The following is a 15,606-nucleotide window of genomic DNA, read 5'->3' as shown; positions in this document are numbered from 1 at the left end:
GATTGTTTAGCTGAAGACACCAGACCCCAAGGGTACATACAATAGGATTCCATTTATATGAAGTTCTAGAACAGGTAAGATTAATCTAGGGTAATATGAGTACGAATGGTGGTGGCCTCTGGGGTGCAGTCAGCAGGGAGGGCATTGACTGGATGGGGACACAAGAGAACTTTCTGAGGTGATGGAAATGCTCCTTAATTGATTTGGGTGTGCTTATACAGATGTACACATTTGTCAAATCACATCAAACTGTACCCAAAAAATCTGTGCATTTTATTTTTATAAATTGTACCTCAATTTTAAAAACTTGGGCTTATTTACTTTGTGAAATGAAAACAATGGTACGGGTGGAGATGATAGTCCTGTCCACAGCATTTTGAAGTTTTTAACTGCCTCACAAAAATCTGTGTTAAAAAGAAAACATGAGGGCCCAGCCTGGTGGCGTAATGGTTGAGTTCGTGGGCTCTGCTTCCCCGGCCTGGGGTTCACAGGTTCAGATCCCAGGCGTTGACCTACATACCACTTATCAAGCCATGCTGTGGTGGCGTCCCATATAAAGTAGAGGATGATGGGCATGGATGTTAGCCCAGGGCCAATCTTCCTCAGCAAAAAGAGGAGGACTGGCAACAGATGTTAGTTCAGGGCTAATATTCCTCACCCCCCCCCCCAAAAGAGAAAACATGCTATCAGAATCTTATTGGTAGCATCTACATTGAATCTTCATACGTTCAAAGCCGATATCCTTTGATGGGTTGTATGCACTTTCTTCTTTAAGAAAATCAGATTTTCCTGATGCATTAGTATGTCAGGATTTTATGCATTGCTTCTCTCTAGAAAATAATTGCCTCTTGATTCCTTCTGGCCTCTTTTCTCTTTAGGCCAACAGAACTTTTCCGGAGTTGTAATGCTCAGTCAGATCAAGGAGCCATGAACGACATGAAGCTGTGGGAAAAAGGAAGCATAAAGATGCCATTTATCAACATACCTGTTCTTGACATTAAAAAGTGCCAGCCAGAAATGTGGAAAGCAATAGCTTGTTCACTGCAGATTAAACCTTGTCATAGTAAATCCCGGGGAAGTGTTATTTGCAAGTAAGTTTCTTTCGTGACAGTGACTCTCCAGTTTTGGGTCAGACCCTCTGTGATCTCCACTCACAGCCTATCTTTAGAGTTTTCCCTCCCACCACTTCCCTTTGCTCATCATCCCCACATGTCAAATGCTTTCCCACTTTTTCCTCCTCTGCTTGAAATACTCTTCCCCCCACCTCCACTTGCCCACTGCCTGTCCTTCTTAGCCCTCTCAGATAGCAGTCATTCCTATGGAATCTTCCCAGACTGCTCGAGCTGATAGTAATTATCCATACTATGAATTTCTATAGACCTTTATTTATACTTCTCTTATGGAACTTAGTCCAAGAAACATTTATTGAGCACCCTCAATGCGCAATTCTATTTTTATATTTTAATTTGTGTATTTGTCTTATATTCTGTTAGACTTTGCTCTCCTCGAGGAGCTCATTCTTCTTTGTGCCTTTTTTCCTTGTATCCTCCTTTTTCTCCTCTGCAGGGATTGGCGTAATCGTGACACACAAGAGGGATTCTATAAATGTTTGATGAGTGAAGGAGGTAGTGACTATAGTCCTTAGGGCCTGTTCCTAGCACACATTTTGTGAGTGGTTTGCTCAGGAGACCTAGGATAAAGGAAAGCTGAAAGCTGCTATGGTGGTGAAACCAAGAGTGTTGACTCCATAGTAATCTACGTCAACTGCTCTTTAAGCATCTTTTTTCCCACAAAGCTTTTCTAAAACCAAGCCAACATCTAGCCCTTAAGTTGTTGGTGTATGGCTCGGTGCTGCTGGGCACTCCATGACTGATTGCAGATTAGTTCCACCTTAAACAGGGTCCCCATCTATTCTCTGACATGACTTGGAGATGACCTGAGTAGGGGACAGATGAGGGGTAACTACTGGGTGACAAGCAAGAGGCAACGAGTGGGAAATTTATAGACTCTTAGCTCAGAAGACTTACAGAAGAGGAGTCAAATCCCTACTGAAGACTGGCAAAATTTTAAAGTAGTGGACTTTCCGATTGTTGTAGACCAAACACTTTAGTGCTGATAACTAAAAAGATACTTAAAAAGAGAAAGGAAGGGAGTGAGGAAGGGAGGGAGGGAAGAAGGAGAAGCAAGTATGCATAAGGTCCTGAAAGGATGTATGATTTTGCAAAGAGTAAATCAGACTAGCCTGGTTTAATTTCCTTTCAAAGACAGTGAAAAGCCACCTTGATGGTAGTATCAGTAAGTATGAGCATAAAATTTGAGCAAGGCCTTCGGATCTCAGGTAAGAGAAGGTTAGGGATGTTTTGATAGCGTAATACGTTACTTACTGTTCAGCCTGAGGTCCACTATAACTCGTTCTCTTGTGCCGTCCTTGCGCCTAACCAATTGTGAAACATTGTTAAGTTCTGAGAACTCACTTTCTGGAAAGCTTCAGAAACAGAATGGATATTGACTAGACAACATGAGGAGGTTTCTCGAACACTGAATTTGTATTTTTCTTTTCAAGATCAGATTGTGTGGAGATTCTTAAGAAATGTGGGGACCAGAACAAATTCCCTGAAGACCACACAGCTGAAAGTATTTGTGAGCTTCTGTCACCTACAGATGACCTGGAGAGTTGTATACCTTTGGATACATACCTCAGTAAGTTCTTTGTTTGTTTAGATTTTAAATACGTCTCCCTTCCATCTCTGCCATTCTTGTTTGCTTTGGTTGACCATCTCTTTGAGAACATGTGGTTTAAGGATACTGTCTCAATTGCAGGCTCTTATTTGCTTGGCCTTTTCTGCCCAGGAAAGAATTGTTGTCCTAAGGTATGTAAGTGGGAGTGATTATTGTATCAGTCTGAGGAGGCAGTGAACTCTTGTCAGTCAGGAATTCTAAGCAGTGAACCAGGGGCCAGGCTTCTCATGACCAGCTCCATATCGTTGCCGTCTCCTCGCCATGATTTGACCAGAAGGTAGAATTTCCCCAGGGAGTCTTCAGCTGTTTGTCATCAGAACATCAGTGGACCTGAGCGAGGCACTGGCTTGGACTCACCCACCAAATAGGGAGTAAGGAATGATGGTCTGGGTTAGTACATGAAATTGAACTTTTCTGTCTGTGAAATACTCCTGCCAAGAGCTAGAAGAATAAGTTGGGATCTCACTGAGGGATCCTGAAGCTGAGCTTTCTGGCAGCGGGGTGACTGTGTGGTGGAAACCAGGGGATAACAAGTAGAACCCCTGCACATGCAGCAGTTAGGCTAAGGGAAGAATTTAGGCTGCCACCAGGGGGTGTTAGTGCCCTGAGCTGGCTGGAAAGGCAGACAGTGAATTCAGCTCCTACTTGCTTTGTCTTCCTGTGTCAGACAGGGTTAAGTCTGACTGCAAATAACAGGACAACAGATAGAAGTAAAAGAAAGCCCCGAAATAAACAGTCCAGGGCTGTTATGGTGGCTCCATCATCAGGAATCCAGGCTCCTTTTTCTTTCTCCACCATCCTTAGTGCTTGGCTTCCTCATCATCAGGGTGACTGTGTGTACTTGATCATCACAGCGTGGCCGCTGGAATTCTAGCCACCACATCCTAGTGTAAGGGAAAACCCCCCTAGCTGTAAGGGAAACTGGGAAAGATTATCTTGTTAGCTGTGGGCCCATTGCCACCCTAAGTAAAATTGGAGTTCTAGTAGTAAGCAGGAAGAGAAGAGCAGATGCTAGATTTGCAGCTAGTTACATCTGCCGCATTGTATCAAGACCAACAGACTATGTCCCTTAGCCTTTGTGACCAGCATAGAGAAAAAGAGAGCGTGAGACTAGAATATAGAGCTCTGTGACTCTGAGCAGATCACTTCTTTGAGCCTGAGGTTCTCTATTTGTAAAATGACTGGGCTGGTTGAGATGAACTCCAAGAACCCTCCTACTTCTATTAGCCTTAAGTCTGAGTCTGGCCTAAAATCAAGTAAGCAAAACTAATATATTCACAATCCTAGACTCTATCAGAGCTGTCAAATATATATGTAGAAGGAAATTATTTCAATGGGAGAAAAATTAAAGAAATGCTTTTGTTTGAATTTCAATACTCTGTTTAAATATCACATATGCTTTATATTAAGTGAGACTCTTCCTTGGTCATTATTTCACAAGTTAACAAATATAATCATGGGACAGGATCCTTCTTACTATAATAAGTTATGATCACTTATGGTAAAATGTGCTAAATTATCCCTCTTAGACATAAGCACCTCTTTGATCACCCTATCCAAAATATACCTGTCACTTTCTATCCCTTTATACTACTTACTACTTTTCATTGTCTGACTTTTATTTACACACACACTATTTATTGTCCATTTCCTGACAAGAATGTAAACTCTGTGTTAGAGATTTGTCTGTTTTGTTCATTACTGTATCTCCAGTACCTGGAACCTTGCCCAGTATATTGTAGGTACCCAGTAAATAAACAAGTGAATGAATGTCTGTATGTTTATGCTAAATTCGCAAGTGATCAGAGAATCTGAGTGTTTTAATGGCTCACTAGAATCAAGCCTCGCTTTATGCTCATAAGCTCTCCATTTATTCCAGACATGATTAATTCAGATCACTTACAGGCCTCTGTTACTCTTTTGGGTTGGTTAAACTGATTTGGTTTTGGTTTTGCAGGGCCAAGTACTTTAGGTAACATTGTGGAAGAAGTGACTCATCCCTGTAACCCAAGTCCTTGCCCCACTAGTGAGCTCTGTGAGGTAAACCGGAGAGGGTGTCCATCTGGAGATCCCTGCCTGCCATACTCTTGTGTTCAAGGTAAGAGGGGGATGAGTGTGGCTGTGGGATGAGTGTGGATACGTGCTGCTCGTGTTTCTTTACAGGGGTTATCTTTGGAATGAGATTGCAAGGGAATTTATTTTCTAAATTATGTTTTTCTGTAATGTTTGAGGTTTTCCCGTAAACATGTATTATTTATATAAGCAGAGAAAGACAAAGGCAGATGTAATTTTCAATAGTCATTTAGATTATAAACTAATATCAATCCAAACCCAGAATCTCATAATGAGTTGCAGGGCTCTTGACAACAAAAGAAAAGAAAACCTTGGGCCAGCTTTTTGTACTTTGTCTTCCGGGGTGTAATGTTTGAGAAAACGTACTGCATATTGTTGATGTTTTTTCTTTTCTTTCCTTTAGTATATGGAGAAATGGCATACTCAGTGGGATGTGTAATTATCTCCATAGAGATTAGTGTTGTGCCGAAATGCATATGATTTTAAGGCTGAAAAGTTTTTATCCCATAGAATTTTGATAGTCTTGGTCTCTTTGTGGATCCCTATAGAATATAGTCATGGCAACATTTTGCTTCCTTTTATCTATTTCCCAATTGAAAATGTTTGTTTATCATGTTAGAATCAACATTTTAAATATGTGTGAAGTAAAAAGGAACAAAATATTAAATTAAATAAGCATGATGTCTCAAAGGATCATCTATAATATTTGTGTAATACTGTAACATATCAGCTATAGAGTCATAAAAAATCTTGTTAAAATCAGAAATGAATGGGTTTTGCTTAAGCCCAATTAAGTATTCAACTTGTCTTTGAATTTAAGGTATGTTTATATCCTATCACTAAAAATTTTACTGACCAAGATTATTCTAAAAATACAGTCAGTTTCAAAACACCATTTTAAAAATATCTGTGATTTTTAAATATCTTCGATAATCCCAAAGAAATAAAAAACTACGTATCTTATAGCATTTTTATACTGAACTAGAGCTAACTTTGGAGTATAGGTCCATAATCACCAGCATCTCATAGAGCATGGAATTTTCATTTGAGAGGGTATGCTTTTGACCAGTGACCAAAGCAACTCCTTAGTTAGGTGAAATTCTGTTCCATAATCTTTAGTAGCCACACAGAACCTGTAAGACCTTCTGTGAGGGATATCTAATGTCATAAAACAATATAATCTCTCTTAGGTAATTTTTGTTTTACAGGTTGCAAATTGGGAGAAGCCTCTGATTTTATCGTCCGTCAAGGGACACTAATTCAGGTGCCATCATCTGCAGGGGAAGTTGGTTGTTATAAAATTTGCTCATGTGGACAAAGTGGACTCTTAGAAAACTGCATGGATATGCACTGTATAGACCTTCAGAAGTCTTGTATTGTTGGAGGAAAAAGAAAAAGTGAGTCTTGAACTATGTTTATTTGTTTTTTGCTTTTAATATGAGATTAGTTTTCTTACCTTTGTAGTAAGAACATTGGATGGATTCTCACCAGAGAGTAAAGTCTACAACTCAGACACTCAGGGCAGTATTTTTCAAACTATACTTTATAGGACGCAGCCAGCCCTGGGGGTCTAGTGGTTAAGATTCAGCACTTTCACCATCAGCCTGGGTTCTTTTCCCACTCAGGGAACCACACCACCCATCTGTCGGTTGTCATGCTGTGGCAGCTGCATGTTGCTGTGATGCTGAAAGCCATCAAGATTTCAAATACCAGCAGGGTCACCATGGTGCACAGGTTTCAGCAGAACGTCCAGACTAAGACAGATTAGGAAGAAGGACCTGACTACCCAATTCCGAATAAATTGGCCATGAAAACCCTGTGAATAGCAGCGGAGCATTGTCTGATATAGCACTGGAAGGTGAGAGGACCATGCAAAAAAGACTGGGCAGGGTTCCACTCCGCTGTACACACGGTCGCTAGGAATCCGAATCCATTCGACGGCATGAACAACAACATGGCACCTAGCGTTTATTGAACATTTGCTACGAGCCAAACTGTGCTAACACTCTCTAGTCATTTTCTCATCTAAACTCTTAACAACCTTTGAAGCAGGTACTGTTATTCCCATCTCGCACATGAGGAAACTGAGGTGTAGAGAGTCTGAGCAACCTGTCCAAGTCCACAGTTGATGGAGAGAGCTGATCCCCACAGCCCCCAGCTTCTTACAGCTAGAGACTTGGAAATGTGCAGAGGATGTCCCAGTTTGCCGTGGAATTGAAATGATCAGGACTTTAGAGGCCCTCCCATCCCCACTCACTGGATGCTAACCCTAGCATCCCTGCTCCAGAGAGTGGCCTCCACCTCTCCCTCTATGTTAAAGAAGAGTGGTGTCTGTGGCCACAAAGGTCAGAAGCCAAAGGACAGAGCCTTTCTTCTCTGATGGCCAGAACCTTGGCAGAGAAAGGCACTTCCAGGACTGAGAATCAGAGGCTGGGGAAAGCTGAGTAGTGAGGAGCTTCCTGGAAGGGTAGACAGAGTACTAAGTTACAGAAGGCTTGGGTTCCAGGTCCTGCTCTACTTCTAACTGGCTGTGTGATCTTGGGCAAGTCCCTTCTCTTGTCTGGGCCTCAGTTTCCCTCCGGTACAATGGGAGGATTCTTCTGGATGATCTAATAATCTCTTTCCTTCCCCCAGCCTGCCCTTATCCCTCCTTACACCACCCCCTGTCCAACAGGCTGTGACATTCCGGAAGCAGCCTTGAACTGAGCTTTGAAGTTCCTGGGTGGAGGTCACAACCCATCTCTGAGTTTCCTCCTGAGCTTTGGGCCCTGGGCACTAGGTCCTGATAGGGTACCTGGCCTTGTCAGGTTGGAGCCATCAGAAGGGAGAAAGGCCCTGAGCCTCTGAGAAAGCCCTCAGGGGAACCTGCATTGTGATGACCTCATTGCCTCTGTGACATCATCCTCTCTCCCACCCTTCACTCCTCCCCAATCAACTGCTCTGCAAACAACCATCAGTCTGAATCCCTGAGAAAGTCTTTTCTCTAGTACCTACTGCTGATCTTCTGCCTCAGCCAGCAAGAAGCACCATGAAATTGATATTCATCAAGAAAAACTATGACAACTTCCTGCTGCAGAAACTGAATGAACAGAGGACATGCAAAGAGTAGTGGGACATGGCCCTGACTGTGGACCACCATGTCTTCTTTGCACATCGCAGTGTGCTGGCTGCTGTCTCTCCAGCCGTGAAGAGCCTCATCTCCAGAGATGATGTGAAGACCACAATGAGCTGTTTATCACCCTTGACCCCAACTACATGAGTCCAGCCACCGTGGACCAGCTCCTGGACTGCTTCTCCAGCGGCAAGGTGGTGATCTCGGAGCAGAACGTGGAGGAGCTCCTTTGTGGGGCCCAGTATTTCAACACACCACACGTTCAAATCCACTGCAGTAACGCCCTGATTAAGTCCATTCGCCATGCCAACTGCTTGTGCTACCTCATCTTGGCTGAGATGTTTGGGCTCAAAGAGGTATCAGACTTGGCCTACTCTGGCATTCGCGACAACTTCCACTACTGGGCCAGTCCTGAGGGCTCCATGCCTGAGGGCTTCCTGTGCTGTCCACCTGTCATCTTTGGCCGCCTGCTTCAAGATGAAAGCTTGCATTTGCTCAACGAGGACCAGGCTCTCAGTGCACTCCTAAATTGAGTGTATTTCTGAAAGGATGAGTGGGGGAAGTGTTTCAAGAAGTTCTTTTATTACATCAATCTTAATGCCGTCTCCAATAAGATATTGATGTTTGTGAGCAACAAGTTGAGGAACGTGGAGAACAGCTCAGCCCATACAACCCTGATTGAGAGTGTGCTTGATGAACGAAAGCAGAGGAGGCCATCCAGCCTGCTGAGCCACCAGCGGAAAGGAGCCCTGCTTGACTTGGTGGTCATCCTAGGTGGCCAGAAGGCCCAGGGCAAGTTCAGTGATGGAGTGTTTGCCTATATCATCCAGGAGAACCTGTGGTTGAAGCTCTCAGAGATGCCCTATCAGGCAGCAGCACTTAGTGCCACCTTTGCTGGTTGATACATCTATGTCTCTGGTGCCACCAATAAGCAGATTATAGGGCTGAAGACAGCTTGGCGGTATGACATGGATGACAACTCGTGGGCCAAGTTGCCTGACCTGCCAGTTGGACTTGTCTTCCACACCGTGGTGACTTGTGGGGGGATAGTGTACTCAGTGGGTGGGAGCATTGCCCCAAGACAGTATGTCTCTGACATCTGTCGTTATGATGAGTGCAAAGAGGCCTGGTGCCTGGCAGGGAAGATGAGCATCCCTATGTATGCCACAGCCATGATCACCAAGGGTGACCGGAACCTTAACATCATCACTGGTCGGTACTTGGTGAAGGGCTACATCTCCTGGGTCAGGGTAGTGGACTGCTTTGACACCAACACTGGGGAGGTGGTCCAGAGTATCACCCTCCCCACTGAGTTCAACCATCAGCCCCTGCTCTCTTTCAATCAGGACAACATCCTCTGCATGCACAGCCACCGACACAGGGTGGTTATCAACTTGCAGAAGATCAAAGCCAAGAAGATGACCACGTCAGTGCCTCTCTTGCCCAACAGCTGCCCCCTGGATGAGTCCCATGCTATATGCTCCATCGGAGATGGCAGGGTGTTTGTATTTGGGGGTGTCACCACAGCCAGCGATGTTCAGAAAAGGGACTACACCATCAATCCAAACGCCTACCTGCTGGACAAAAAGACAAGCCGGTGGAAGACCCTGCCCCCGCCACCAGAAGCACTGGACTGTTCCGCCTGCTGTTTAGCCAAGCTACCTTGCAAGGTTCTTCAAAGAAATTAAAACAGTTTTTAAGTGGGAGAATAATTGAGTGCGTTATTTTTCACAATTTAATGAGAGAGAGAAAGATAAGAAGATGGCCTGTGGGTTCTTTCTTAGTGCTTCAGTCTGTGTTTAGCCCTGAAGGGGAGATTGTGGGCTAGGGCTGCTCCCAGTGGGTGGAAACTCAGGACTACTCTGTCACTAGAGGGATCCAAACTGAGGTTGGAATGGAGTCCCTGGTGGGTGGGACTGAGGCATCTCCCAGGCACTGGCCAAGGTCGTGTCTGGAAACCCCCTGTTCTGTCCCCTGTAGTCACCTTGCAGGCATCTGCTAGACTGATACGTAAAGCAGTTGCTTAGATCTGTGAAGCCTCAGGATCCTCCAACACACACTTCCCTCGAGTCTGCCCAGGAAGGCGGGGAGGGGCAATCCCAGGTCTGGGAGAGGAGCCTCCTGGGCTGGGAAGGGAGAAGGTGGTGTGGGCCAGGCTCAGGGGTGGGGGCAGAGGGAATGGGGGAGGCAGAGTTACTTGGCTGTTGTATTCGACCATGCAGCTGTGTGTGTTTGTGACTCATTTCTGGGGAACTTGGGGGGTTACTCACAATTGTTTCCAGAGAGCAAGGTTCATTGAGAACTTTCTCCCGGAATATGAGGTCTGAGGGACTGGAGGTGGAAGAGAGGTCAGTCAAGGGAGAAAAAAGAAACCTATTTCTCTATTGGAGAGAAGCTTGGGGATGAGGCGAGATGACAGGATAAGAGAGACGGGAGGTGTAGTAGTTGGGGGTGTGGACACTGGGGACAGATGGCCTGGTTCAAATACCAGTTCCATCACTTCCTGGGTCATCCTGGGCGAGTTACTCACCATCTCTGTGCCTTAGTTTCCTTATCTGTAAAAGAGGGACAATAAGAGTGCCTACCTCATAGAGTGATGGGAAGTTTAAATGAGTCAGTACATGCAAAATGCTGAGGAGAGCCCCTGGCAAATATTAAAGTGCTACAGGAGTACTTTTTTAGAAGGAAAGAAAGAGGGGTGAGGCAAGGGTCCGGGCTCTTGGGCCCTTATATTAGGTGAGGTCCCATCAAATGCTCTTTGAGACTCCCGCCTTCAAAGCCTTGGTGAGCCTGCCTCAATTCCAACTCTCTGTTTCCCTTTCAGTCATGTGTGTACTCACACTTAGTCCTCAGCAATTTAGAAGAAACTGACCACGTCCTGGAACAGCATATAGAATCCTCATTCATCCGTTCTCTCATTCATCATGAATTCACTGTCTCCTCCACTTCACACACACACACCATCACTGAGGCCTCTGTGTGCAGGTCCCTGTTCCAGGTGCTGGGGCCACAGGCGTGACACAGACAATCCATGTCCCTGGGAGGGAGTATCTGTGCCAGTGCCCTGCAACAGGAATATTATGCAAGCCACATGTGTAATTTAAATTTTCCTAGTAGTCATGTTAAAAAGGTGTAAAGAAACAGGTGAAATTAATTTTAGTAATATATTTTATTTAACCCAAGATTTTCAAAATATCATCACTGAAACAAATAATCAATGTAGACATTTATTAATGCGATACTTAACATTCTTTTTCTCATGCTAAGTCTTTGGAATCCAGTGTGTACTTTACACTTACAGCACAGCTCAGTTTGGGCTAACCACATATGCGAGGCCCCAGGAGGCTAACGGCTCTTATTAGACAAGGCAGGACACTTTACAGGTCCTCCTGGTTCAAATCTGCTTCATCCCCTTCCTTTTCCCCCTCAGTCCTGCTCACCTGCTCAGCCTTGTCTTCCTGACCTCTGTTGGCTGGCCTCTCTCTTCAAAGCCTGCCCCTCTGCCCAGGTCTTACTTTCATCCTTCTGGGCGAGGACTTTGGACTTCACAGCAGACCCTCTCTCCCCTGGAACTTCTCCCACATTTCTCACTGCTCCAACCCTGGGCAGCCCTCTCCTCTGCTCACCTCACTGCCATCTGCCGGCTGGAAGAGCAGGGTCTTACAGATTCATGCAAATAAGCCCAGCTGCCCCATCCCCACCCCACCATGCTCAGCTGACCTCTAAGTCACCTCTTACTGACTCCAGAGGCCATTCCCTACAGCTGGTTCTCCACCCTCTCAGGTGTCCCAGGGTCCCACTCTTCCCCTGTCTTCTTTCTCAGCCCCTTACCTCTCGTTCTGGCACCAGGACTCCAGAGAAATAGAGTCAGTTCATCTGAGCTCCATAAATAATCCCACGTCCACCAAAAATCTCTCTGGAGAGTGACGTCAGCATCATGGCGGAGTGAGCTTTCCCGTAAACTCTTCCCCCGATAAGATACGACAAAAGGAACAGTCATAGACCAACAACGGACTCCTAGACAGCAAAAAGGAAGATCAGAAAGATTCACACTGCTGCACATCTGAGAGTGGACGTTCTGGGGCCCCCCGAGGAAGTGGGGAGAGAGGACTCAGAACTGCTGCAGGGGTGTCATCAACATCTGAGCACCCCAGGAGAGCAGATAACAGGTGAGCGAGAAGCCCCCCACGCCAGGAAACCAGTGGGCAAAAGAGAGAGCCCCTCCCCCTCCCAGCATGCCCGATACTGAAGCTCAGCCGACCAGGCAAGACCAAGCATCTGGCCGATAGCAGCGAGCAGATGGGGGAGAGCACGGGGGCCTCAGATTACACAGCCCTTAATCCCCACATGGTGGTGGCGGGTGGAAATTGCAACCAGATATTTCCAGGATGTGGAAAAACAAAGCGAATATAGGAACCACAATGCAAAGGTACATAAAATCACCAGACCAGAAGGAAAATGACAAGCACCCAGAAACCAACCCTGAAGGCACAGAAATCCATAACCTAAATGACAGATTTCAAAATAGCTGTCATAAAAAAACTCAAATACAAGATAACACAGACAAACAATTCAATGAGATAAGGAATTTCTTCACAAAAGAGATTGAAATCATAAAGGAAAACCAATCAGTGCTGATGGAGATGAAGAACACAATGGAGGAGATAAAGGGGAGTCTGAAATCTTTAAAGAACAGAGCTGACAATATGGAGGAAAGAATTAGCATTATGGAGGATAGGAATACAGATATGCTCCAGATGGAAGAGGAGAGAGAACTAAGACTCAAAAGAAATGAAGAAAGTCTCCAAGAATTATCTGACTCTATTAGGAAATGTAACATAAGAATTATAGGTATTCCTGAGGGAGAAGAGAGGGAAAGAGGAACAGAGAGCCTATTCAAGGAAATAATAGCTGAGAACTTCCCAAATCTGGGAAAGGAGCAGGAAATACCAGTAAGTGAAGACAATAGGTCGCCTAAATACGTCAACAGACAAAGGCCCACCCCACGACATATAGTGGTAAGACTGGCTAAAGTCAATGACAAAGAAACAATATTAAGGGCAGCTAGACAAAAACAAAAAATAACGTACAAAGGAACTCCCATCAGGCTCTCGGCATATTTCTCAACAGAAACGTTACACAGGCTAGGAGAGACTGGAGTGATATATTCAAAATACTGAAAGACAAAAACTTTCAGCCAAGAATACTCTATCCAGCAAAAATAGCCTTCAAATATGATGAAGAAATAGTAACTTTCCCAGATAAACAAAAGCTAAGGCAGTTCATGGCCACAAGACCCCCACTACAAGAAATACTGAAGAAGCCCCTCAGGCCTGAAAAAAGAAGAGAAAGGAAATACAAAGCTTGGAGCAAGGAGAAAAATAGGTAGACAAAATCAGAAAAATAGTAGATCTTTACTGGAATAGGTTAGTAAACACTTAAATACCAAAATCAAAGATCAAAGGAAGGAAATCACCAAAAATAAATTTAACCTCATCACTGTAAACAAATACCCACAACACAAGATAGAATAAGGTATAACAAGAACAAACTTAGAAGGGGAAGAGGAAAGAGATTGAATTCACTTAGTATAAGGAAATAAGAGGCCATCAGATAATGGACTATCTCACACACAAGATGTTTTATACAAACCTCAAGGTAACCACTAAACAAATAATCAAAACAAAATCACATATGATAAACAAAGAGAAAACTAGAAGAGTCATAAGACAGAACAACCAAACTGAATTGGCAGTCCGAAACAAATGGGACAAGAAACAAAGCAAATGCAAAAGAACTGGAAAATAAGTGACAAAACAGCAACATTAAGCCCTCATATATCAATAATTACCCTAAATGTAAATGGATTGAACTCTCCAATCAAAAGATACAGAGTGGCAGGATGGATTAAAAAGCAAGACCCAACAATATGCTGCCTCCACGAAACACATCTCAGCTCTAAAGACGAGCACAGGCTCAGTGAAAGGATGGAAGACAATACTCCAAGCTAATGGCAAACAAAAGAAAGCCGGTGTTGCCATACTCATATCAGACAAAGTAGACTTCAAGATGAAACAGGTTAAGAGAGACAAAGAAGGGCAATATATGATAAAAGGGACACTCAACCAAGAAGACATATCAATTATAAATATATATGCACCCAACATAGGAGCACCAAAGCACATAAAGCAACTATTAACAAACCTAAAAGGAGACATTAACAAAACACAGTAAGAGTAGGGGATCTTAGTACCCCACTTACACCAATGGATAGATCATCCAGACAAAAAGTCAACAAAGAAACAGTGGACTTAAATGAAAAACTGGACGAGATGGACCTAGTAGACGTACACAGAGCACTCCATCCAAAAACAGCTGACTACACATTCTTCTCAAGCGCACATGGAACATTCTCAAGGATAGACCACATGTTGGGAAAGAAAGCAAGCCTCAATAAATTTAAGAAGATTGAAATCATAACAAGCATCTTTTCAGACCATAATGCTATGAAACTGGAAATGAACTACAAGAAAAAAACTGGGAAAGTGACAAAAATGTGGAGACTAAACAACATGCTACTGAACAACCAATGGATCATTGATGAAATTAAAGGAGAAATCAAAAAATATCTGGAAACCAACGAAAAAATATGCCGTACCAAATCATATGGGATGCAGCAAAAGCGGTCCTGAGAGGGAAACTCATAGCGATACAAGCCCACCTTAACAAACAAGAAAAAGCCCAAATAAGCAACCTTAAATTACACCTAACAGACCTGGAAAAAGAAGAACAAACAAAGCCCAAAGTCAGCAGAAGGAGAGAAATAATAAAAATCAGAGCAGAAATAAATGAAATTGAGACCAAAATAACAGTAGAAAGGATCAATGAAACAAAGAGTTGGTTCTTCGAGAAGATAAACAAAATTGACAAACCCTTAGCCAGGCTTACTAAGAGAAAAAGAGAAAAGGCTCAAATAAATAAAATTAGAAATGAAATAGGAGAAATTACAACGCATACCACAGAAATACAAAGGATTATAAGAGAATACTATGAGAAATTATATGCCAACACATTGGACAATCTAGAAGAAATGGATAAATTCTTAGACTCATACAACCTCCCAAAACTGAACCAAGAAGAAATGGAGAATCTGAATAGACCAATCACAAGTAAAGAGATTGAAACAGTAAACAAAAACCTCTCAAAAAATAGAAGTACAGGAACAGATGGCTTCTGCAGTGAATTTTACCAAACATTCAAAGAAGATTTGATACCCCATCCTTCTCAAATAGTCCAAGAAATATAGGAAGGTGGAACACTTTCTAATTCATTCTAGGAGGCCAACTTCACCCTGATACCAAAGCCAGACAAAGACAATACAAAGAAGGAATATTACAGACCAATATTGCTGATGAACATATATGCAAAAATCCTCAACAAAATATTGGCAAACCAAATACAGCAATACATTAAAAAGATGATACACCATGATCAAGTTGGATTTTTACCAGGGACGCCAGGATGGTTCAACATCTGCAAATCAATCAACGTGATACACCACATCAACAAAACAAAGAATAAAAACCACATGGTCATCTCAATAGATGCAGAGAAGGCATTTGACAAGATCCAACATCTATTTATGATAAAAACTCTCAACAAAATGGGTATAGAAGGAAAGT

At 43.5% G+C, this 15,606-nt stretch overlaps 1 protein-coding gene and 1 pseudogene across 1 annotated transcript in view; both read left to right on the top strand.

Moving 5' to 3' along the window:
• RECK (reversion inducing cysteine rich protein with kazal motifs) overlaps positions 1–15,606 on the top strand; it is a 117,866-nt gene that overhangs the window by 66,902 nt on the left and 35,358 nt on the right. The window contains 4 exon segments of the mRNA XM_087419503.1: positions 879–1,091; positions 2,564–2,700; positions 4,697–4,837; positions 6,021–6,209. Coding sequence (XP_087275629.1) covers positions 879–1,091; positions 2,564–2,700; positions 4,697–4,837; positions 6,021–6,209 — 680 coding nt within the window.
• On the top strand, positions 6,679–9,891 carry LOC106804039 (calicin-like; annotated as a pseudogene).

This window comes from Ceratotherium simum, chromosome 29 (genome assembly GCF_057802395.1).
Source record: "Ceratotherium simum simum isolate JZ-2026a chromosome 29, ASM5780239v1, whole genome shotgun sequence".
Classification (NCBI taxonomy): domain Eukaryota; kingdom Metazoa; phylum Chordata; class Mammalia; order Perissodactyla; family Rhinocerotidae; genus Ceratotherium; species Ceratotherium simum.
This window is presented reverse-complemented; position numbering and strand designations above follow the sequence as displayed.